At 40.9% G+C, this 26,301-nt stretch overlaps 1 protein-coding gene across 1 annotated transcript in view; it reads left to right on the plus strand.

Moving 5' to 3' along the window:
- Nucleotides 1-19,270: 19,270 nt before the first annotated feature.
- The window catches only part of CEP192 (centrosomal protein 192), an 88,566-nt gene continuing 81,535 nt past the window's right edge, over nucleotides 19,271-26,301 (plus strand). Inside the window, exons 1-5 of the mRNA XM_055799884.1 lie at nucleotides 19,271-19,498; nucleotides 21,352-21,402; nucleotides 22,443-22,589; nucleotides 23,934-24,145; nucleotides 25,244-25,342. Of these exons, the coding sequence (XP_055655859.1) occupies nucleotides 19,388-19,498; nucleotides 21,352-21,402; nucleotides 22,443-22,589; nucleotides 23,934-24,145; nucleotides 25,244-25,342 (620 nt within the window). The 5' untranslated portion in view covers nucleotides 19,271-19,387. The remainder of the gene's footprint in view (nucleotides 19,499-21,351; nucleotides 21,403-22,442; nucleotides 22,590-23,933; nucleotides 24,146-25,243; nucleotides 25,343-26,301) is intronic.

The following is a 26,301-nucleotide window of genomic DNA, read 5'->3' on the forward strand; positions in this document are numbered from 1 at the left end:
CAGTGGCATGTCAGTTTCTCTTTATTCTGGTGCAAAGGCCAGGGAAGACCTGGAGGTTGCTAGTTGTGCAGTGTGACAAGATCTTGTGCTTGAATTCAGGGACAGCTCTATCAGCTAAGGAGCGCCCCATGTTTATCAACTGAGTGACCTATTGAGACATCAGTGTGTTTTAAGAAGCATGTAGGAGAAGTAGTAGTTTCGCTATATATACACAGGAATGTGTATTCTGCTCTTCTAATTAGCAGCTGTCATGCATATGAGAAGCTTGTTCTTGTCATTGCTTGTGATATTTGGGGATGTAGTTCATATTGGCAAAGCAATGGAATTGTGTTATCAGGAGAGGGAGTTTTATGGTAGCAGCTCTGTTTAGTATCTGTAACACAAATCAGTGCCTAGAGACAGCTCATGGAAAACTAAAATAAGTGTTCATTAATTGTGATTTACAGCTGGCTTAGAAGAGCAGTAACTGGTAAATCAGGGGGTTCTGGAGAAATTGCCATTGTTTACTTTTTAGTTATATTTTACTGCAAATACGCTGAAAATGTTGTACCAGTTCCCAGGGTTTTGGGAATTGAGCCCAGGATAGGCCCAGGGCTACAGTTATAATGGTCTATGAAGGAAAACTGTATATACAACATAAACCAAGTACACTCATTAGAAAACTTTATTTATTCTGTTGCCAATAGTATATTCCAGTTCTGTATTAGCTGTGTAGCCAAACCCAGATGAACTACTACATAAACTCTTAAACCCTTGAGATAGCATGAGACATCAGCAAAGCAGGATAATGGAGTTGCTGGAATGTGTGGTATATTGTCAGTCTTTTCCGTCTTAGTATAAACACAAGGAAGTAGTTATTGCAATGTTTTCTTATTAAAAAATGGAGTAGTGCATTCAGATCTGGGGCTCCCATCATAAGAAGGACATGGACCTGTTGGAGCGAGCCCAGAGGAGGGACACAAAGATGATCAGAGGTCTGGAGCACCTCTCCTGTGAAGACAGGCTGAGGGAGTTGGGGTTGTTCAGCCTGGAGGAGAGAAGGCTCTGGGGAGACCTTATAGTGGCCTCCCAGTACCTGAAGGGGGCCTACAACAAAGCTGGAGAGGGACTTCTTACAAGGGCACGTAGTGACAGGACAAGAGGTAACGGCTTTAAGCTGTAAGAAGACAGACTTAGATTAGACATTAGGAAAACAGTCTTTACTCTGAGGGTGGTGAGACACTGGGCCAGGTTTCCCAGAGAAGCCGTGGATGCCCCATCCCTGGAAGTGTTCAAGGCCAGCCTGTATGGGGCTTTGAGAAACCTGGTGTAGTGGAAGGTGTCCCTGCCCATGGCAGGGGGCTTGGAACTAGATGATATGTAAGGTCCTTTCTAGCCTAAACCATTCTATGATTCTATGAAAATATCTGATAATTTGAGAAGCCCCATTTGCTGTGCTGACCCAACAGTCACCCCAGGGCAGTTGGTATCTACAGCAGTTCTGTTCTCAAAATTAGTTTTGGTGCCCTTGCTCATCTGAATGAAAAAGACCAATCAACTTAACTTTATATGTTTTTTGTCCAGCAACGTTGGCCAAACAATTAACTTTAGTACCAGTCTGGAATGGACTAACTGCTTGTTCTGCCATGTGTACATTTTTTGGGTCATTCACTGGAATTACTTAAGTATCATTTATTGGAAATGATCTGTTTTGTGCTGGTTTTCTGGGAACCATTTTGGATATTGGTAGATGAAGAACAAATTCTTCCCTGTGGTGGTTTTATTCACAAATACGCTCCACATCAATCTTAGCTGTTAAGAAAGAAAGCTGGAATGTGCTTAAGCTTGCCACGATGTGAAAGGTTCAGAACATATCATTCCTAATTTAAGTCTTGTAGCCCCAAGCCTAAAGGAGAAGAGGATCCTCCCTTTCCCCATGCACTGGATAGGACTGGAAACCCAGAAAGTCTGGCCACTCTTCTGGCACCTGATAGGGAGCAGGAGAAGCTGAATGAAAGGGTCTAATGGTCAGGTCTGTGCATTTACAGTGGAATCCTCCTATTTCAGACTTTTAGGGATTGCATTCCTTGTTCAAGTGAACATTAAAATTCCTGTTACTGAAAGTAGGTGCCAGTGCAAATACCTGTCCTCAGCTGTATTATTGATGTCCTCCCCCTGCCCAAAACTGTATTTTGGCGTACAAAAAAGGGAAAAAACCCCCACCAAATTTTAAACGATGCCTAGCAAAATACAAACCCTTGTAGCAGCAACTGTAGCAGAATCTCAAAGGGCCCTAACAGGTTTGCATTCAGCTAAGGGAGTCCGTCACATCAATCATAGGTCCACAACAGTGGGATTCTAGTGTCCAATGTCTGTTAAAAAATGGCTATGTAGTAAAAGTGATGGAACTACAGAAGCTGTAATTATGTTTTGAAGAGAAGGACGGCTGTGCCCAGACTAAATGATTGCCCAAACTGTAGTTTGGAGTTCTGGGTAAAAGAAATTCCTGGCCAAGGAAGAAAGGAAAGATTAAGGTCTATTAAGGAAGTCTGGTTTATAGCCCAGAGATCTGTGCCAGTCTGCACAGCACTGGACTCCTACGGTGAAGCTGAAATAATTGTGGAGCGTGAAAAGAAAACCGCAATGGGCAGAAGTGCTGTCGTGAGTGAATGGACACTAGCTAGCAGAAAAGGAAGCCAGCCAGGATGTCTGATGGGTAGAACAACTTTAGTCTCTGCTGTGGCTTTGTGAAGCAGCACTTCCAGCAACCTAAGCTGGGGTGTGCAGTCAGCCACAAAACCTAATGCCTATGAGTCAATGCAGGGGGTGTGGGGTATGGCTACAGGAAGAGAAGAGCCAGTTGCCAAGAGACAGATAACTCCAAGTTATTATTTTTGTTGCTTGTAGAGAGGATCTTGCTTGCTGGGGACTGTTTGTATATGTTACTTGATTTTCTGTCCTTTTTTCCTTTTCACACCTAGCCACAGTGACATTAAAATCATAGCTTTCAAGTAAGCAAGTAAAATTGAGTGAGTGTCCAGAGTGGCTTTGGTTTGATGTCATTCAATGGCCCTGGTTAGAAGGTCATTTTTTACTAGAAACTCCATCTATGGAAACTACCTATAGCTGACACAAAGTTTTCACATTAAGTGTTTACTGAGACTTGCATTTGATTGAAGATCGCTGGTTTATTAGAGTTTAAAATTGTTTTCCTCGCAGTTGGAGTAGAGCTGTTCCATGCTTAGACCGTTTCTAATCTCACAGTTATTGTTTCAAAGAATCACTTTACATTATAATGGTTAAAGAGGTGTCTAAACTGCAGTTCTGGAAACACCTTTAAGCTGGCTGGCTGGCGAGTCTTCAATTCACATTCTGTCATAATTTTGAAATCATGTTATCATGATCTTGTAACTTGTCTATAGCACAGATTCTGTGTTTTAGTGGCTTCCATGCTTGTATTGTAAGTATTTTCATCTGCATTCAAGCTTATCTTCCAAATTACAAAATGAAGGGCATTCTCTGAATTACAGCTGAAAAGGTTGCAATGTACGACTCATGCCACTGTTATTTGCTAGGAGAGTATCAGTAAATGTTACAAATTACTGTTCTCCATTTTATGTTCCAGTTTTTCTTCGGGTTTCCCAGCATCTGAACAAGGCAATTATGCCTATTTTCGTGGGTGTAAAAATCCTCAGATTGTGTTTGCCTTCCCCCCATCCCCAAACAGTTTGAAATAAAGTAATAAAAGTCTTTTTGGCAATGTAAGTTATGTTTGTAATCCATTTTGTAATTTATGTTTCTGCATTAGACAACCTGAAGTGCCAATAACAGGAAAGGGTTTTTTTTTTACTACTAGCTGTAATAATGATTTAAAAAACCTTATTGTTACCAGCTTCACAGAAACTTAAATTTACCATGTGTTGGTGAGCCTTCAACATGCATTACAATAATTATGTCTGTCTTTTCTGTGCTAGCAGAGGTAGATCTGTGCAAGATTTGTGATATCTGTGCCTGGTTTTAAGTTGACATTAATATATCTGATTTCATATAATTTCCCGTATAAGCTCATCCTATTGAGGTAATCAGCAGCCCTGTAGGAGCCACATTCTCTGAGTCACTGTTTTGATGGCAGAGTTCCATGAATGTGTGGCTAGTTTTGTCTGCTGAGATGTCCTTTGGAATGTTACGTAGGGCAAGGTGTTCACCATTGTGTCACTATGTAAAGTCATTGAATCTTGTAAGGACCATGAAACACTAGGTAAGAATTTGCACAGCTACATTTACTTGGCAAGGCAGGATTGCAATAACCGATGCACCTCTCTTTTTGCCCTCAAAGTAAATCGGAAAGCAAGGAGGAAAACAGATTTTGCCTGTAGGTGGCAGAGCCATGAAGAAATTATAATTTTTCAGGCAGTATGATTTCCTAACAAAGCAAATTAATAGTGCATGTAAAATTTATCTTCCCTTCTATTCTTTGATAATGTCTCTCACAAAAATGGCTTTGAAACTAATCTACTAAAGTAAGGAGTCTTAAAAAAATCTGTTTTGCATAACAAATATATTCATTTCTCAATATATGCTGTGTTTTCTTTGGTCCAGACATTTAAAACCTCTAATTCGTACCCTTATGGCATATGAAATGCTGCAACTGCTAAACCAATTTGTTTGTTTTCTCAAAGAAAATAAAAACTGAGTGTAATGTACTGAAAGAAGGATCCATAACACAAGTTTTGCAATTGGAATGCTGTCAAGGTCTTTAACGTCTTATTTTAGCCAGTGGAACAGTTCCAGCAGCTCAGGTCATGACACTACCACTTACTGGAATTAACAACCTGGGGAGGAAAGCACCCTTGTACAGAACGTGTCCAGTATCAGAATGGGTGTGTGACATTCTCTGGATCTTTTGAATTTTAGATCTTTTTTCCTACTATCTCACTGTATGCCAAGAGACATCACTAGTCATCAAAGGATATTGTTTTCTTTTTTTAAAAACTTTATGGTACTTTTCAAACAGACCACTGCAGCTTCTTTACTGGCAGCCAGTAGTACCCTTGAAGTACACTGGAAGTGATCTGTCACAAAGAAAACGGTCCTAGTACACAATTTTCTTTACTTTGGCATCCTTTTATGTCAGAAATGTCTTCATTGTGTGTTAGATCACTCAGAGTCAGATTCTTCTCAAGATTTCAGTGTAAAATAATGTAATTGCTAACACAGATTTGCAGTAATAGAGCAACACTACAGAGAGATAAAAAGCCAAAGTATGTTATTGAGATTGTATTTGTCAAGAAATATCCCCCAGGGTCACTTTAACATCTCGGCTAGCTTCTAGTTCCCATTCTCTTACACTAATTTTGGAAGCTCTCTTCACTTGAAACTGATTTTCTTTGTCCAAGATGGCTGTTTTCTTCTTAACAGCCCTCTCATAAGCACTACCTAGGGAAGACAGGATGCAGAGGAAAAGCAAAGGGTTTTTTTAATGTGTTTAAGCAAGACCACCTTAGTTTTGGCCTTTGGTTTTCTTGATTAAGAGAATATTTAGTTGAGTCTGGTGATTAAATTATTGAAAGTGATTCTGTGAGGAGGAGATTAAGATATATGACTTCCATAAGCCCCTATTTATATACACTAACAAGTTGTTACATTAACGTTTATATTGCAATCAGTATGCCCCTGATTTCCTATTGCTTCTCAACACATTGATAATACCTTATAGATAATGTATTCAGAAGTTATAGATATGCAATCTGATTTCCAGATTCAGAATGTATTTTGGCTGGTGAATACCATATAAGGAATAAATACGACAGCAGCAATTGTGAAATGAGAAGTCGGAAGCATTCTTTGTGAAACCGCCACACATACACTCTTGGTTCTAGGGGTTTTCTCTGGGCAACGTTACAAATCCTGTGATTCCAGTAGTTCTTGGTCCCATAAAAAGGAATAAGGATAATTCTCAGTTAATTTCCAGTTTCAGCAACCTTGGAAAGTAGGATGAGGCAGATAGCTGAAGGAGGTAACTGCATTAGCTATTACAGCTAAATCTGCTGTCAAATACGCATCAACAGTGTGCACCATTAATATAGAATTTACACATATCTGCCACAGTAATTGGAATAAATCCTGAGTATCTTTGGAAAGGAGGTTCCAATGAAGGAATGCCATGATTCTGTTTTTAAAACATAAATATATATGCCTTTCAGGGTGACAGTAAAACTTCCTTTTACCTTTCACTTTCCTGAGAGAGGAAGTAGTTGGGAGGGCCTTGTTTACACAGAGGAATGACTCATTAATAGGTTCAATAATGAATTAGATCAGTGAAATCTATGCTGCAAGTTATACACCCCCCACCCCCCCCACATTGCTCTAAATGGAAATTTACCCGCACAGCATTTTATACAATTGTTTTATAATGTGAGTTGCATATATGTATACTTTTAAATCTACCAAGTGTTACCAGATGTGATGGAAATTAAATTAGCTAGAATTACCAAGTACTGAATTATATTTTTCTCGATAATTTAAAAATACATCTATAAAAAATAGGGCAGATACTTTTAATAATCATGCAGATAAATGCATGATTAACTCTTTGAAGTTTACCTCTTTCAACATTAGAATATAGCGTTATTGGGGGGAAAATGAAATAATTTTTTGTTTGGCTAATCTGTGTAATTCAAGAGACAGTGGATAAGTAATCCCCATGCACAGAACGTTTCTGTGCAACATTTCATGCATGTGTTTATACTCTGTGCGTAATACTTGTGTATATAAATATCATCTGTTTCTGCCATCCTCCCATAGAGCACTGCAACGTGCTGTGTATGCTCTTTGTATTTCAGATGTCTGAAGGACATAGGCTCAAAAGTTAATGCTTAGTACTTGGTGACAGTACATCAGCCACTCAGCAAAGAGGCACAAATCTGAAATAGTTATATTTCAGTTTGCTCAAAAGCAGATATTTTTTGTGAAATGTTGAATAAGTTGTGTTAGTAGAAATAATGTCTAATAGACATTGTTTTCTCCACAAAATGGCATGCGACTTACCTTGGGCAGGAAGCAACAGCTGGTAATTAGCACTCACCTGACCTTTGCTGAAAGGAGTACTCACTGTTGAGCAGTTGCTAATAAGCTTCCACAATGGAGCTGTGTGGGACTGTTCAAAGTGCCATTAATCCTAAGCCACCATGTGAACATGCCTTAAAATACTCTGTGCTCTTTTCAGTGTTCATACTGCGGGTGGGCTTTTAGCTTTGGACTGTGTTTGTTTTGACATGTGTCTGGAGTTTTCAGTTTAAGTATCTGTCACAGCACAAACATCCCTTATTCCTGTAAGGCCAACTAAACATGCTAGTTAGTACAAGTCTGTAGAAAGGAGATTTAACAATATGCAGACCTGATTCTTGTCTTGTGACAGTGAAGTTTAGAAATAATTTCATTGAAAATACGTTAACATAAACTATGACCATACAGTTTACACAATATCAAAACTCTGTGAATTCTTTGCTGAATCTAATGATGGGTCCCTTGGGTAATGTGTCCTCACAGCAATTCCTGTTGGAAATTTCTCCTTGTTATGATTCTGATCTAACTGTACCTCTGGGTTGAGGTCTGTGATGAATAAAGTGGTTGGTGATGAGTATAAAATCACCATACGGTTTCTCTTCGAAGGGAGTGCACTCTTACAGCTGACTGTGAGGCAGTGTTTTTGTTAGTGGGAATTTCATGGCAGGGGAAAAGCCTTAAGTGAGCACAAAAAAACATTTTCAAAATTTCCAGTGAATGGGAAATTAGCTTATGTAGTCATGTATCTCCTGGAAATTCAAGTATGCTTCTCCTGGAACCTTGTCTGGGATGTCATTGTGTGTTCTTAATCCAGATGTTTCAAATGCTTTGGGAACAATGAACTATTATTATTGTCAGAATAAATTAATCATCTTTGCTCTTAGAAATGTCAGAGGGAGGAGTATGTAGCAGACATCTAGGGAACCTTCGGTGTTTGCTCTACTGGAGTTGGAAACCTTCCTAGACAGATATGTTTAGCTTCTTCTAATGGTGGTCAAAATAGAAAATTACTCCAGCATTGTGCGTTTAACATTTGCTGATATATACTATCAGGACTACGTTGCTGGACTGTTTCTTAGTTAACTCCATCTTGTTATGTCTCACAATGATCTAGAGGCTATACATAACGTACATAACATGGCATTCATAAATAGGTGATTCCAAATCTATTACGTAGTCTACCCATACACCATGTGGAAATTTGAAATCTGAGAGAGAGACAGAGTCTGTTCTACATGAGAAGAGATGAAAGTGTCTTTTCACAGTTTGAAACCCTTGGGTATGCCCTTTCACATTACCCTTTCAACAGGGTTCCTTGAAGTCTGAGGTGGTCTGTAAGTACAGCCACTTGCCCTAGCTGGGATTCCTGTTAGTCCTGGAGCATGTAATAGATCGTGATTTCTTAAGCACACACTTTCAGATACATGAAAATGGCCCCAAGGATTATTCTTTCGCTGGCAGTCAGAAGTATAAGGCTGTTTTTAGGATAGGCCCTGTGTTTGTTAAACTACTGCCCTTGTAGATGCAGAAATATATTAATGCCTTTGTACAGGCGCTTAAATATTTTTTTTTTAAATGAGTGATCCTGTTGGGTGTGGGGAATATGTGGTTTTCCTAAATCATTAATTTCAAAAGCTCTTTAACCTATTATACCTAATAGCATTTTAATGAAGCTTGTTTGTTACACTTCCTGACAACAGAAGTTTTGATTATGTAACAAGAGAAATGAGCAAGTTACTTCCATACCTATTACTGCAACGATAACATTGTATTGTGGTCATCTTTCCAACTGTATTGTACCACCTCAGCTGCACTATGAATTCAGATTTTTACCAAATGTTCATGTATTATGCCTTAATAAAAGAATGTATTCTTCTTTTTTCCAAATAATAATAAAAAAATCCTCAAAGACATTTATTTCTATGGACAGGCAATGCTGAAGTCTCCATTTTAACTTTAGAGTCTTTCTTTTATGTAAATAGATAACAGCAGGGCCAGCTGCAGGTATAGGCAATGTAGGCAGGTTGTCTATGGATGCAGATGTTCAGGGTGGCAAAATGGTCCCAATAAAGAGCAGCCAAGCTCCGCTCTTTCCTCTGCCAAGGCCTTTCTCCTGTGGAGAGGAAGACCACACGTTTGAACTGTTCATGCTACACGAACAACTGATTTCTACATCCTGCTGGCAAACTCTCCAGGCCTGAGTAATTTATACTTTTATACTGTATGTATACATGTTATACTGTATTTATAGGCGTTTTATACTCCCTCTCAGAGTCAGTATGCACCAGAGGCAGTAGCAAACCTGGCTCTTCTGACTCAGTCCTGTCTCTGCCCTTCCCCGTTACAGGAGCAGCTGAGCCCCGGCAGCAGTGCAGATGTAAATGATGACTTTGCTGCTTGAGAGATAAGGAGTGTGGGCAATGAGAGGCACAACCTCCTGAATCTAGAGACTGAAGGTATGGGATCCAGTGATGGATGAAGAGGGCCTCTTCGTTCTCCTCCTAGTCAGCCAAAACCCCACTTAGTCTTCTCAGCCTGTCTCCACAGTGGCTATCTCTGTACCTCCCTCTTTCCTCCACGCTTTTCACAGAATCATAGAATCATTTAGGTTGACAAAGACCTTTAAGATTGTCAAGTCCAACCATTAACTCAGGACTGCCAAGTCCACCACTAAACCACGTCCCTAAGTGCTGCATCTACACATTTCTTAAATGCTTCCAGGGATAGTGACTCCACCACCTCCCTGGGCAGCCTGTTCCAATGCTTGGCCACTCTTTCAGTGAAGAAAGTTTTCTTAATATCAGATCTAAACCTCCCCTGGTGCAACTTGAGGCCTTTCCCCCTTGTCCTGTCACTTGTTATCTGGGAGAAGAGACCTACTTTGTTGCCCTTCTCTGGACACACTCCCGCACCTCAACATCCCTCTTGAAGTGAGGGGCCCAAAACTGAACCCAGCATTCGAGGTGCAGCCTCACCAGTGCTGAGTACAGGGGGACAATCACAGCAGGACAAACCCTGGTCCTGCTGGCCACACTGTTTCTGATACAAGCGAGGATGCTGTGACACGTGCGTACACTGCTGGCTCACATTCAGCCAGCTGCCAACCAGCACCCCCAGGTCCTTTTCCACCAAGCAGCTTTCCAGCCACTCTGCCCCAAGCCATTGTGTGGGGTTGTTATGACCCAAGTTCTTTGTGCACCTCCACCTTCCACAACCCCGTCTTCTTTTTATACAGACTCTGACTAGTACTGCTGCAAAATTCAACTTTTCCTGTAGATGGAGAAGCTTTGAGTCACTGCCAGTAACCAACCACTTAAATAAGACCTTTCAATCTATTAAGCAGATCACATCAAATTGTACACTCACTTCAAAAACGTGAGAAAGAAAAACTCCATTTAAAGGAAAAAATAATTTAAAGATACACCTACAGTAAATGAAATGAAGTCACATTTGGGGTGGGTGGCATCGTGTGTCTGGCATCAAATCGTACCCTGTGAGAAACCACCCTGTGTAACATGGTCCAGCCCTGCTTTCCCTGCCCCACTGCAGCTGCGCCCCTGCCTCCACCTCCTCGGAGCAGGAGGGTTGCCATCTGCAGCCTCTCCATCCCACAGGCCAGAGGCTGAGGAGGAAAGGCTGTAAGATTTGCTCCTTCCCTCAGCGGCACCTCTCTTCCCCCTTGTGAGTAGACTGCTGAAGGAAATGGGAGTTGGCTCATGTGTGGGGTTCCTGAAGGAGTGGACTCTAGAAGGCAGAAGGGTGATCACTGGAGACAGAAGTGCATGTTGCAGGGTCCTCCATCAGGAGGGGGACAGATGAGACAGTTCAGTGCTGTGCGGCAGCTTTTGACATGCAAAGGGGCAGGCTCCAGGCCATAGGAAGGGCAGGTCATCTGGGGAGAGTAAAAATTGGTGGGGTGAGGTCCTGCTTCAAACACAGTTCACCAAATCCTGTCTGAGCCCACTGTCCAAATGACTAAATATTACTGTGGTATCTGGTGGTGCTGTGAAACCTTTTTTTAAGGTGGTGAAAGCTACGTGTTACCACCCGCAAGTAAAGGCGTTAAAGGCTTCCTTAGCTTATAAACAAGCATGAACAGCCATTCTGTAAGCAACATCTTTAATATTGCATTCAGTAGTCTGCAGAAATGGTTTAACTGTCAACTTTGTAATCGATTTATATGTCTTTTTCCACTTCTGCTGTTTCTTTCCATACACACCAAAACAGACAGAGGAAAGCCACTGCTGCCGAGTTTAGACTTTTTGTCTGTTTTTACTGTGAAAACTCTCAGGGACAGCTATTTTCCATTTTTACTCCTACAAGCTCTGTTTCTATTTCCCAACTTTAGGTCACTAGTTTAAAGATAGCTCTGATGTAGTTACACAATCTGAGACCAAGCTTCATATTCATCTGTTAGGAAGCTGTTAGTATTCCCTTCCTAGCTGTCAGTTATATTGCTTGTCAGTCATGTTGCTTGTCAGTCTGTCATTCAGATTTTCTCTGATATTTCTTTGCACGTTCATATGACTGAGAATAGTTTTCCATCCATAAGCCACTTACTTGCATAACATCACTCCAGTTCCCCTTTAACTCATCTTTTACGTGCTGCCAAAGCTATACTTGATTATGACGGGCTGTTTTGCTCGAATGGCATTTCTTGGATTAATCAATTACTATTTTGCTTACTTCATCTTCCTATAGTCTTTTTTTTACATTATGTGGTAAAATGTAGTTCTATGGAGTTGGAGCATATCTTTTTCTTGCCTCTTTCTAATAGCCCTTTTATAGGTAAACTAAGTTTTAATTTCAGTTTGGGGCATTCTATTAATTTCCTAGCAAAACAAATATTAACATGTTGTAAGTGGAACACTAACTGCAGCAGCAACGAAGCGGGGTGACACGTAAAGAAAAGGTCACTCCTCTGTTTTCTTTAATTGCCTGTAGGAGTTTTACTCTCAGTTTACTCATGTAAAGACTTGGGGACTTTATTTACCCTCCTTTATGCCCATGAAACCTAATTTTGCTACTAATTTCTTTCCATGGTCTGCCACTCATGCCTGGTAAGTGGTCCTCTTAATTTGACTTACCCGTCATAGCAATAATTGCTGGTATTCTTTTTCCTAGACAAGAATTCATCCTGTGTCTGAAACATCCACCGTTAGATTTCTAGTTCATACGACACAGTATGTTACACCTACAAGACCACTTGCTGGCAGCATGCCTAACATTTTCAAACCTTCTAATCGTTAAGCTTCAAGATTCTCAAAGCTAAGCAGCCTACTTAATGACTAGATTTACTAGATTTTTTTTTCTGAATCTAATTGTTTGATAATACCACTCTGTATTTCTAATCCAGGAATCTCAAAAGAAGAGATATTATTTTACTGCCTATGCAATATTATAAATTGTTTGGAATCCAGTTTTTAAGTTAAGGAAAACATCGTAGAGAGAAGTGTGCAACTTTCACAGCGTCAGGCAGGTCTCCCCTGTCAACAATAATATTTTTCAATAGTTACCAGGAATGGAACCTGTAAATGTTCTGTAAACTGCTTTAGCATGATAATCCATGATTGTCCGTTACAGATCAGCTTCTAGTACAGACAGGACTGAAGCATACGATAGAGGTAGCCATATGAACCAGGCTTCCTCACCCTCTGTCCTATGCCAATATAAACAACCTTAATGCATACAGTTCTTGATTTACTCTCCTTTGGGCCGGCCTTTGTATCTTCTAAAATCTCCCCCTACAGGCAAGAGCATCTTTTACTTGAAGAAGGTCAAAAGGGAAAAAGGAAAGTACCGACTGTATTTTCTTTAAATCCAAGGCAATATCAGCTATAGCCACTTTGAATGAGGGTTTCTCCACCAATGCTAATACAGTTACACTGAACTTCCAGCAGAAGTAAATTAAGTTATGTGTATTTATCCAGTCAATTTGAGAACAAAATTGCCCTACTATGTCAAAAGTGAAAAACTAACCTTATTATAGATACTTCTCTTTCTTCTCCTATGCTGTGTTCAATTATGTTCAATTTAATTTAATCTAGAGATAATACTGAACCCAAATGTTAAAAAAAATGTATCAAGATTGCCATAATTCAGTATGGTCTTCCTCTGCACATGATCCAGAAAATAGTAAGGTTAAAATGCAACTGTCTTTTCCACCTCATGCACACCATCACCACGAACTGAATGTCTTTACTGTTCAGCTCCAAGAGTAAGAGGAAAACACTGAGGTTAGCTAATCATTGAATTCTAATTCATGGCTCAGTAACTGGAAGCTGCACATTTCCTGGGGTTTCCAGTGAGTTCAAGCACGCTTCCCGTTATCTTCCTACACAGCACAGTGTTCTGGTTACCATCAGTAATGAATGATGCTGATGCCCTCCTGACCGTGGCCATGGTGGCTTGGATCATCCTATCATGCTCCAACTTCACTACCCTCTGGATACTGTGGAGTGCAGCAGGGAGCTGCAGCACTTTGCAGCACTCGGTGACTTGCTTCCTAGATTTGTTAGCACCATTCAAAGGGGAATGTCTTGCTAGGCAGTAATCTTGAATTCATTCTTAATTTCATCTAAATTAAGATAAAAAGAAATTAAAATATTTATTCCTAAGATTAGAAATAGGCAACAGAATAAGAAGGGTTTGTTAGACCTAAGTGAGGAAGTAAAACATTTAAACTGCACAGCTATTCACATTATTTCTATCTGATTTACCATACTACCCTAGATGTCAAGTCTTCTGTGGTTCCAGACACCTTACGCTCATGTTAGAGCATTGGAAAATCGCTTTTTTGATGTTAGCTTTTATAGCAAATTTATTTTATAGCATTTGAAATCTTCCTGAAGAGATCCAGAGAGATTTGATCTTATTCAACTGATCTTATTTTACTTTTAATCCAGGATATAGTCTGGCCATTTAAAAGAATTTAAATTAGCATTATTTCATTTCCCAGAAGATGCAGATGCCTCTTAGTTAGACCGGATGCCACCCACTCCACTTGATTGTCTATTTAATGACTGCTTGCCTTAACAAAGGGTGTATCTTGTGCCCTCATCCCTTCACTAATTTTGATGTTTCACTATGAAGCATTTCCTCTATTGAACCTTAGTTCTGTGTCAGTCTTTCCACTAACAAAAAACAGCTGATACAAATGTCTGTGTGAGGTAAATGTATTTATCTCATTCCTGGGTATTGACTGAAATCAGACACAATGGTAAATTAACATTCTGCGATGACAGTTCCCCATGTTTCCTGGATTTTTTTTAAGTAAGTGAGGATTATTGACCCAGTTTCTAAATAAATCTAAACTGAATTACCTGCATTGAATCTAGAGACTGAGGACAGGGGTAGATTATATTTAAATGATGAAATAAATTGTGTATGTGTATATGTATTAAAAAAAAAAAAAAAGGTTTTTTTTGCTTAGTGACCAAACTAGAATGTAAGAAAAAAAGCTTAGTCTTGATTTGAAGTGTATGGGTTTTGTTGTCTTGTCAAAGGCAATAAACATTTTAGGTCAAACAAAAATGAGCATTTGTGACATTTAAATATTTATATATTATTCAAATGAAACAGACTGATGCCAATTATTTGTGAATCCGACAATTCTGCCCAGCTCCAACTATACTGGTATTACTGGCTGAAGAAGTATTTAAGAAATAAATAAAATTTAAGCAGGTGAAAAATATGAATTCACTAGTTGTAATATACTTAGAGTGTTGATGTCACTGAAGCTGGGAATAAGAAAACTCCGTAACACCAACGTATCACTGAGAAGCAGGCATTCCTTTATTGCAGTGCTGGATGCATGGGGGATTGTTCCACCTAACATGCATGCTGTACGTTACATCTAGGCAAGATTATAGAGACCATACACATGTTTATGCATTACATTTCTTGGAAAAATCATACATACTCATTCAATAAGCAGTGTTATGTTAATTAAGTATTGCGCATGCTCCTTACATGTACTAGAGTCTCTAGGGAGTCTCAAAGAATAGTCGACCCTATAGTTACAGCTGACCGAGCACCAAACCTGTTTGCTTCCCTTATATGGCCTGTCCATGTTTGTTTCATAAGTTTCCTATACAAGTCTCCTCAGTGACCCTAATTTTTAGACGACTCTTTTCCTCTTGGCATGAAATTACGCAACTAAGGGTGGTTAGCACTTTTTCCATAGTGATTGTTCTGAAACAAACAATAATACTTGGTAACATTGACAAAATCATTACATTACTAAAAATTGCAAAAGAGCAGGTTTTTAACAGCTGAATCACTGACTCAAAAAAAAAAAAAAGAAATTTTTAAATAAATATAATCAAGGGTTTACAGTAAAAGACATTTCCCAAAAATAGCTAACAAAATCAAGCATCAGAGGAACTGCCATGAACTAAAAAAAAATTAAAACAGCTTTTAATGTTTTTATTAGGTACTGTCTCTCCAGCTATTTGAATTAAGCAGCAAATGAAATTTCAAAGTACAAATATCTCTAATCATGCTGAAAGAAGATTAAAAAAATAAAATCTTACTCCTTATCAGTCCAAATAAATGCATGAATATTTATGTTGAGGTTTTTTGTTTGTTTTATTCTTACCTATGAGTGTTTTCCTTCTAGCAAGAAAAAAATAATACCTCTCCAATTACAGTGCTGGAACTATCAGGAACAATCAAGTTTGCTTGCTTCTCATATTGCGTTACTTAAATTTTATCCATTATTTAGAAAATAGTGAAATTTCGACCTCCAAAGTGATTGCGTGTGATTGCACATGTGTGGGTGTGGGCGTACACATACGTGTATGACCATGGCCCTACAGTCCAAAGTGAGGTTCCCTCTAGGAGAGGAATTGTGCAATACCATCTTCCAAAACAAGAAAATGTTTCCTCCTTCCTCTCATTAGCTCCTCATTTTTTAAAATGCTTTACAAATTTTCTGTATTATTTACAATCTCCGAACCAAATTCTCCACTGATATAAATAGGTAAAACTTAGATGTCTTAACGATCTTGACAACTATTTGCAAATTCTTCTCTTCAACTCAAATCCCATGTTCTTCATTAACATTTAGCTATAGTATTTTTAAAAAATTACCATTTTTAACCTACCAACTTATATAAGAATGTAAAACCAGCTGGTATTTTTTCTTTTAAATCCTTCCACATTTTCCATTCTCTGTAATTGAAAACATTTTTGTCATACTCCCTGTACTTGGGTAACAAAATATTTTTCAACATGTTAGCTTCTCCTTACCCAGTATCATTAAAATAACAAAATCCTAGCATCTTAAAGCCATAGTGTCCCTTCAAGTCTAAGTTTGTTGTCATTTATCCCAACCTATTATCATTAATCTACTGTCATTCCTTATTACATTTGAGTACAGCACATCTAGTCTTCAGATGAGGTCTACTAATGAAACACATGCATTAGTTTGTTAAACGCTTGCATATTAAGTATGCTTGCAAATTATGCAGAACACAGTGAAGTGATCTCTGTGGCGTATAACAGCAGCTCCGTCAGTTGCTATGGAATGTAGTTTACAGTTTGTAAAAATAAACGCATTAAACGTCAAACCCAAACTGCCAGGCTTACTCCACAAGCAGTTAATGGTTTCTTTATAATTCTGTTAAGTATTTGGACATTCCATAACAAAACCTCTTCACCAAGCGGACAGAATTTGACTCCCTATTGCCATGACCAAACATGATAATTTTAAATGAGGTGAGAATCAAAAGTCCTTTTTCAAATGGTAAAAGTAATCTCCTGATAAAGCTGGAGATACAAAAAATGTTCTAGAAAAGGTCTGAATTGGACATGAATCAAGAGAATTTGATATGTCTGATTTCAGGAAACTTTAGATTTTATTCTCTTCCTTAATCACTTAATATATGATCTGGAAACTGCATCGTAGCTATAGGGCAGTGAAGGTGTCCTAATGACTTGAGTAGTTTTGAAACTGAAATAAAGCACAGTTAAATACAAGCGTGTTTGCTGTCACTTATTACCAGCATCATAATTTCATTATTTGTCTCTTAAATCTACTAATTGCATTATTACTATTTGGATTGTAGCAAATTAATTATTATTTTTCCTTTGTCAGTATTTATCAGCCATTGTAATTAGCTTCAGAATAGCTAGTAAATACCATGGCTTACAGATGAAACATGCCTTAAAAACAAGACAATGGACAAAACTTGTGCTCAATGACATGATGAATGAACGGTATTTAAAAAATATTAGCACCGAGAGCTGCGTGATCTGGTGTGCAAGCTGATACCGCAGGATACCGCAGGATACAAACTAGAAGAAAGGGCTTCTGCTACTGAGGGACTCCCTGGAAGTTGGTATTTCAGTGGCGAGAGTATTGAGCCCTCAAGAGCTCGGCTGCTTTGGTTAATTTGTTCGGTGCAGCCTTGTGACTACACACTAGTCGTTAGTGGTCCACAGTTCCCGCCCAGACCTCAGTCACTTGTGATGTGTTTTCTACCTCGTGCAAGTCTCTGTTCTGCTTCATCTGCTTCACCGTCTGTGATGCTAGCCAGTACCTACCATGCCTCACTCGGCGTTTCCAGCTGGACTGTGCATTCCTTCACTGTCTGCGTTGTATATCACTTGCTTCACCCTCCCTACAAACCTTCCAAATTTAACCCCTACACACCTGTCCTCGAGAATCAGGTCTCAATCTTTTGCACCACAGTATTCTTGACAGAATTGTTTACTTCGAAGAAGAAAAAAATGTAGAAATCTATAATGGAAACCAAGAAAATTTTAAAAACAGAGGATGTTAATTAATCCTTGCAAATAGTTAACAAGACATGGCCTTGGGAGAAGGAGTAGACATCATAAATAGGTCAAGCTAAGCTCAAGGAGAACCAAATAGTTAATGAGACCAAACAGAAAATTACTTCAACTATGTGTGAGCTACCCTGATTAGCATACTAAAAGATCCACCCTCGAGCAAAGAGAGCCCCCCGCTAAGCCCCTCCTCAAGGAACGTGAGCGGTGGAAAAAAAAAAAGAACCCACAACCCCAAACCACTGTACCTTTAAATGGAGCGAGGCTCGTCAGAGCCAATGATAATTGTCAATAAATGTAATTGTAAACAATTGTTCAAAGCGTATAAAATGCTTCACGATGCGTTAAGGGATGTGCTGGCGTTGTGGATTACCGCTGAGCGCCCATCTCCGTGCAGACAGGCAAGAGACGAACGTCCCTGTGTGGATCGGCTCTTCCACACGCGGGGACTTCACCCAGATCTGGGGTGACTTCACCCAGATTTGGGGTGACAGCTTCAGGGCTCATCTGACGGTACTCGTTAGTACGGTCAATCGTAAACTGTAAGTCAATGATGTAAGTACTACGCTGTCGTGTTGGCAGTTTCCTCTGCCCGCTTATTGATTTGCATCATTACAGTGAGCTCCAACGCTGCAGGTAAGGTGAGGTAACTGCGCCCAGCCCCCACGGCGCCTGCTCGGCGCGGGAGATGGCGACGGCCTCGGCGGCAAGAGACGGGAAGGCGGAAACGGCAGCAGCGCCCCTCAGGCCCAAAGCGCTCCGGAGGACAGGGGCGAAGGGGGGACAGCGGTAACACAAGGCAACCGCGATCACCCGGGTGGGCTACGTGGCTGCGGAGAGTGCCTGCGGGCCGGGCCAGCCGCAGCGCCGCGCGGAGGCGGCAGCGGGGCCGTGAGGCGGCGGCGCACTGCAGCGCGCGCGGGCCCGCCCAGCCCGGCCCCCGCGGCAGCGCGAGCCTGTCGCTTGCCGCCCCCTGCTGGCGCGTAGCGGCCCCGCCAGCCGCCCGGCGCCCACACCGCGGCAACCGGCCGTTTCGCGTACGCCTTTACAGGGGCAGGTAGCAAAAAGCCCTTCGCAGGGCCCAGCCGTAACGAAGGCGGCAGAAAGGTGTCACCTCAGAGGCGACGCAGGCCGGGGGAAGCCGCCCGGCCAGGGCACCCCGGCTCTCGGAGCTGCCGGGGCCTCTGTGCCTCCCCACGGCAGCCCGCGCCCCGCCGTTACCTGCGGAGGAATTAACGCCCCGACGCACGCGAGCGAGCGCTCACGCGGCGCTGGGCCGCTTTGCTGCCTGGCGCGCCAGACTCGCCGTTTGAAGCCGCGCCGGCCGGCTCGACAGCCCGCCCCGACGCTGCCCCCGGGGCGGAGCGGCCGGCGGGGGAGGCTCCCGGCGGCGGCGGGCAGAAGGGCGCACGCGCATAAGCGGCGAGGGCGCGCGGCGGGCTCTGGCGGCTGCGCGCGAGCCGGCGGTGGCCGTTGCCCCGCCCCGCCGCGTGAGGAGGGCGCGTGCCTGGGCCGCGCGGGCGGGCGGGAGCGTGGCGGCCGCGGCGCGATGTTCGTGGCCCGCAGCATCGCGGCGGACCACCGCGACCTCATCCACGATGTCTCCTTCGACTTCCACGGGCGGCGCATGGCGACCTGCTCCAGCGACCAGAGCGTCAAAGTGAGCGGGAGCCGCCGGGCCTTGCGCGGGGGGGGTGCGGGGGGTGCGCGGCGCCTGCCTGCGCGGCTCCCGCGGTGCGCGGCCTACCGGGCGGCGGGGCCGGGCTGGGCCGGGCCGGGCCGGGGCGCAGCCTTCCCCCGCGCAGCGGTCCAGCGCCTCCCGGCGGGAGGGGCCCGTACCGCTCCGCCCCGCCGTGCCCGGGGAGCGAAGGGCCGCGCTCGGCGCCCGCGACCCGCCGCCGTGGGCACGTTCCGCCCGAGGTCCCGGCTGCGGTGCGGGCGGCGGGGCCGGCGGGGCCGGCGGGGCCGGGGAGCGTTCGCACGGGGCGCGCTTTGTGTGTGTACGCGCACGGCTGCAGGGACGCGGCTGCTTCCCCGACCCCGTGCTGAGCTGGAAAACATCCTTCAGCCGCTGCGGCTGCAGCGGTGCGGCTTGTCTTGTGATTCAGCTGAAAATGCGTATTTATTGACGGGCCCAGAGGGAAGAAGCTACTTTTTCATAACGAAGTACCAGTAAGCAAAAGGCTGAAAAGTTCTGCGTGTGCTCTGGCAGGCTAGGGAAACTGTAGAATACTAGAAACCTTTATTTTACATCCCTTTACGGGAAATTAAGTAATAGTAAATGAAAAGTTAACTGCTTTTATCGTTTTCTCTGCAGAGTGGGAAGTTAAGACAAAAATTCAGGAGTTGCAGAGTTAAGATCTAAGGGATGTAATTTGCAGAGAGCAGTCTTATCTTTTGTGAGGTCTTTTCTGTAGAAAGTTATGTCAAATGTATATCAGGTGTAAAACTAAACAAGCAACCCTTCTTCCTGAGGTTATATTTAAAAGTGACAACAAAAAGTAAGTCAAAATGATGTCACTCTTTGGTCTGAACTGATCACTTAAAACTTGCAGCCTCAAATGAATGTTCTTAAGCAAGTTGCCAAGAGGTAGGTAGAAATCAAAATCGATGTTCTTTAGCGAAATAACCTTACTTTTGCATGGTTAAAATATACTTTGTGAGACTGCCTTGTTAAGTTTCACTCTAAACAGAGTTTTGCAACACTTGTAAAGCAGTGCTATTTGTGGCGTAGGTCCTGTTCTCACTAGGTGGGCCCTGCAGAATAGCAGGCCAGGAGAATTTACAGAGTTGGGCCGTGATGGTCACAGCAAGGGTTGTGTTAGAGATCCAGGATGGCGCAATGAGGTGACTTTCAGTAAAGTTATATAGCGAGTGAATTACAAATGGGAGTGGATGCCAGACTTTTAAAGGTATCTTTCATGTAGTTACATTCATGAGTGACTTCACAATTTTTCAGAAAAGAAGTCAAAAAGGTGATAAAAATATATGGGAAATTAAGAAAAAGGAAGGTTAAGTGACTTGCGTGTGGTTATAAATCAAGGCAGAAATATCAGTAACAGGAACAAGATCTGTTCCCCCAGTAGTGTCACTTTTTGTTATCCTGCTCTGTCTCTGGGATAATTGCCAGGAGCCATATCAGGGGTTTGTGACCAGATGTGAGCACGTGTGGTGGTGAGGACTGTGGGAGCTCTAGAGTGAAACTGGCCAGTGCTGCTCATGGAACAGAGGGAAGTGTTGAGATCTGTAAAAAATTGTCATCTGTGAATAATGTATTGTTTAAAAAATGAAAGCTTTCATACAGTAGTGGATTTTGTAGGTGTATGCCTCTTCTCCCTACCTGTAGTAGGGATGTTTTTGAGTGAAGTGCAGTTGTGTACTGAGCCAGGTAGAGTTTTCCAGATGAAAATGTTTAGTGATATATATATTACTTTTTTAAATGGCTGTGTTTTTTAGCACTACTTGGTAAGCTTTATATACAAATTGTATGATTGTATTTTGATTTTTCAATAGGTCTGGGACAAAAGTGAAAATGGGGATTGGCATTGCACTGCCAGCTGGAAGGTTTGTATTTATAAAAATTACATCGTTATAACCATAATTTCTCCTTCGTTTTTGAAAAAACATGCTTAATTTTTGCTGACTTAGTAGAGCAGAAATACTTTTGATTTGTTGTAGATCCTGTATTTCTTAATGGCAAAATATTTTTTCTCTGCTTTTATAAAACAGCTCTAATACTTCTTACCTAAAGCAGAAGCTAGCGTGCAGCCTTATATTAGCACTTAGGAATGTTGGTAGACTTTGTATCAGTAAACATAGCAGTAACTGGTGTTTAGGGAGTTGGAAAACAGTACCTTAATTTTTAATTGAATATTTAATTTTTGCATATTGTAAGACTTAAAAAGAAAAAAAAAAAAAAGCCAGACCTCTTCCTATTAAATGTTACAACCTCTGACCTCTGTGTGCTTGTTGTTTGGTTTTTTTAACCAAACCTTTCTGAGAACTGTCACGTACTCTGCTTCATCAGGGTAATTAGTGCATTCAGCTTCTGAATTGTTTTTAAACTTACTTTTAATAACACCATGATACAGTAATCCTTGTAAGTGGAAATGCAAGTGAAGCTTTTGAATTTCCCTTCTCTAAAAAGAAAAGCATTAGGTTGACTAGGTATGAAGGGTGAGTTTTATGTAAAAAAGGAGAAGATAAGTAATGCTCTGCATATGCTTTGGAAGAGTATAGACAAGCTAGAAGCGAGCACGGTAATGGATGAAAATTGTAAAATGAAGGTGTACTTTTGTGTCAAGGCAGAATCTTATCTTGGAAGTTACGGTTTAAAGGAGTAATAAGAAATGCCTTGAAATACACTTGTAATAATTACCTTTTAGCTATTAATTAATAGCAACAAAACTTTGCAGTGCTTAAGGAATAAATGCAAGAGCTGCTGTGAAACTTTGAGCTTTATAAAAGAACACGGGTTTCTAAGGATTAGTCTTACTACTTCCTAGAATTTAATTTTGCTTCTGCAGAAAGTAATGAAAATGTATGATCACTTGGACTAATACAGTAAGTGCATTACTCTGTAGTGTTTTGGTGTTATCTTGCAGACACATAGCGGATCTGTGTGGCGTGTGACATGGGCCCATCCTGAATTTGGGCAGGTCCTGGCTTCCTGCTCTTTTGATAGAACAGCAGCTGTATGGGAAGAAATAGTGGGAGAGTCAAATGATAAACTCCGAGGCCAGAGTCACTGGGTGAGACTTCAACATATTAATTACAGTTTATATATGTGCCCATATAAACACTTTTTTTTTTTTTTACTGTGCCTTACTGATTTGTTTGCTTATCATAATGGGCTGAAGCTGCAAACTGTTGAAATTTCAGAACTAAACAGAAGACTGAACATGCAAATTGTTCGAATTACCAAGTTACTGGACATTACTGGTTTTGCAAAAAAGCACACTCTTTTTCTTCTGTTAATATGGAGTGTCCCTGATTTGCCTGAAGTATTTGGGGAAAACAGCTAGATGACAACATTCAGGCCCGATTAGTGTCACTGCTGGTGGTGTTTCTTAGTAGGATGTTCCCTGGCAAGCAACTTGCAGACATGAATTTCCATCTGCAGTAGAATCAAAGTTGTACATTTTTTTCTGTGACAGGAGCTCATCTGAAACTGTCTCATGCTGTTCTTTTTCATCTTTCAAACGAGATCAAGTTTTGAGGGGAAATTGTTTGGAAGTGGATTTTCTAGGTAGCATTTCATCAAGAGAATTTTAGATTTAAACAGATTTTCTCAGCTATTCTTCATGTGTACTCTTATATAACTCAGTATAATATTCCTGCCTCAAACATTTTGTTTTAGGTGGCTAAAATATCTGCAGTTTTCTACTAAAGTTTTCTAACATTAAAATACATAATTACAAAGATTTAAGTTGTCAGGAGTCTTGGGACCCGGTGGGGTGTGGAAGCTCACTCCTGGGTGCAGTTGTGATACATAGCTTTCAGCTCAAACTCATACTTTCTTGGCCAGGAGAGGATACAACTTGAAAAACAAATGTTTATAACTTTTTTCCTCTTTCACCCTAGCTAATCTTCCTGTCAAATGTCTGCTGTACTCACCCATTCCCTTATCAGAAATAATTGTTTTGATGCTTCAGTTGGAAAATGTTTCATGGTAAACTTCAGCAGCACTGAAATTAAAAAGCAGTGTTGCTAGGCATTGCAGTTAATATTGTCACCGGTATGAATGAAGAGGACAGTTTCAAACTGCCTGTGGCCAGTATTCTTCTATTTTGTGCTTCTGTTATGCGGTTGGGTTTTTTTTTCCTAAAAAGCGTAATCTAAACAACTCTTTTTGGCATCAGAACTTTGATACCACTATGAGTATATTTCTTGATGCTTGAAATTGCATTAGTGCAATGACCTGCCACTTTTCCACTTCATTGGTGTGTAAAGACTTGTTTTTTTAAGTTCTTGATGGAAGAGGTAAGTGATCCTATGAAATGGTGTTGTCAGACTTTCATTAAGTTTCCTTAGGGGATAATTTTTTAATGGAAACTTCTAGCATTTCCTTCAAGAATTTCTGCCTTTCTTTGCAGGTGAAGAGGACCACTCTAGTAGACAGCAGGACATCTGTTACAGATGTGAAGTTTGCTCCCAAGCATATGGGTCTTATGTTAGCAACCTGTTCAGCAGATGGAGTTGTAAGGATTTATGAAGCTCCAGATGTGATGAACCTTAGTCAGTGGTCACTGCAGCATGAAATCTCATGTAAGCTAAGCTGCAGTTGTATTTCTTGGAATCCTTCAAGGTATGTTATTAAAACTGTAGGTTTAAGCAGAAGATCTAAAGAGTTAGTTCTGAAGTTTTGTAGAATAAATTCTAAAACTGCATGTAGAAGATTGAGTGTACTTTAGTCAGATCTTAAAGAAAGCTGCTAACAGTTCTTTTAATAAAGCAAGAGCCAGAGGAGTGTTTCAGAAAGCCCTCTTGTGCTCTGTGAGGTAATAGTCCCAGCTTAATTATTTTTAGCAAGTAATGAGCTAAAGAGCTATGGAGTGCTCTTTATTTATCCCACAAAACTTAACTTGGATTTTCGTAAGAGAAAGTGTTTATAAAGGGACAGTTAGATTCTTAGGAGCTCAGTGTTATACTTAACCTTCTTGAACAGGAAGGAATCAGAGAGGAGTTTGGTTGGGTATTCCTCAGCCAGAACACATACATGTAGAGGTTCTCCTTAGCTTTTCATCTTGTATCCTCCCCCAGCAATAACAGGAAGGGAAAAAACAATCAGAACTCCTTTGGATTCTGTTTGTCCGGAAGCGCTTAGTTGGCTTTCCCTGTAGACGTAGTGGTCTGTGGCCTGCTGATCCAGTTAATCTTCTCTTCGTTGATAGTAGTCTGTCCTGAAGATTGAGAGTACAGGCTTTCACTTTAATGCATGGGATGGGGTTAAAAGTTGATACAAAAACTAGAACTCATCCACGTTTAGCTTTTGTAATCTATCTTCCAAAACCTGAATGAAATCCCACTAAATCAATCGTTAAAAGTACTGCAAAGAATGCAGACTGTGCCATGAAACTTGTGGCAAATACTTGACCGCAGATGCATATATAAAATCAATCCTGTTCTCTGGGACCATCATCTTGAATTGCTAAATAATGTTTCCTAATGATTTCATCTTAGTGGGTGTATAAAGTGGGCTTTCAAGTCAACAGAACAGAGATTGTACCGGTAACTGTGCATAGTACTTACTTCTGTTTCCTTGTGATCCCCCTGCCTTGTGATATTTTATTTTTGTTATGTTTTGATTTCTTTAGAGATTACACATCTAAAATTTAAAACAAGATTTGGTGTACTTTCTGTGGAATCACCTGTAAATATAACAGTATTTATTTTCACCTTTTAGCTCTCGAGCACATTCTCCAATGATAGCTGTAGGAAGTGATGACAACAGTCCAAATATACTGGCTAAGGTTCAAATTTATGAATATAATGAAAATACCAGGTATGCTAAATGACAATGTATAACACTTCTGGGATCTGAAAGTAGTTTTTAATTTATGGCCTTTCTTTTTTTTCCTGGTAATAGATGTGGAGGGGGTTAGTAAATAGTAATAATAGATTAATTCTGTCTCTGAGCTATTAGATGGAAAAGGAGAGGGAGACCTCAGAATGGTAACTGTTGTTAATCAGACATGATACTGGTAATTTTGTTCTGTCATGGTGCAGAAATGCCATGTTCCTACCAGCATTTTAACGGGAGGCTTACTCTGCTTCTGCTAATTTATATGCTTAATTTTGCACAGGCAATTAATAGGGCAAAGTTGAAATTTGAGTTGTGTTGCACTTGGCACCATTTTGTTCAAGGTGACCTTAAAATCCTTTTAAAAGCACGTTTATAATGACAGAAAGTCCTGTGAATTACCAGCATTCTGTGAAAGTTCAGTTTGTACGGCTAAGAATTCAGAAACCGAAAAGGCCAGGAAGTGTGTGCACAACCACTTTCAACTAAATGATGACAGACAACTTGTGTTTCAGTCAGAATGATTGGTGTGGGAAAGGAGCCAAGGTGTTTTGTGGGTTTATGCCTAGCTTCAGACAACGTTCTCTGTGCATTAACAGTAAAGAAAAGTTGTAACTTACCTGGTAGTAAATAAAAAAATGGGACACATGTTTATGATAACAGTGGAGGAGGCAGATAGTGGTCTGCTTACAAGCACAGAAAATGTAGTAAGTTACTGAGATGCAAATTTCCTTTAGATTTGTGAAAGGGAGAATGTCTGTGTCCCTTTTTCAACTGTAGACAGTAATGTTCTTTGTTGTATGATTTAGCACACTGTGTTGTTAGTAGTTACTGTATCTGATGTATTCCATTTCTGAAGAAATCTGCTTGTAACTGTTACTTAAATTTATGTTAAGAAACTTTTTATTTTTACAAGTCTCATTGTGTATACTAATCCCTTT

This window comes from Falco peregrinus, chromosome 3 (genome assembly GCF_023634155.1).
Source record: "Falco peregrinus isolate bFalPer1 chromosome 3, bFalPer1.pri, whole genome shotgun sequence".
In the NCBI taxonomy this organism is placed as follows: domain Eukaryota; kingdom Metazoa; phylum Chordata; class Aves; order Falconiformes; family Falconidae; genus Falco; species Falco peregrinus.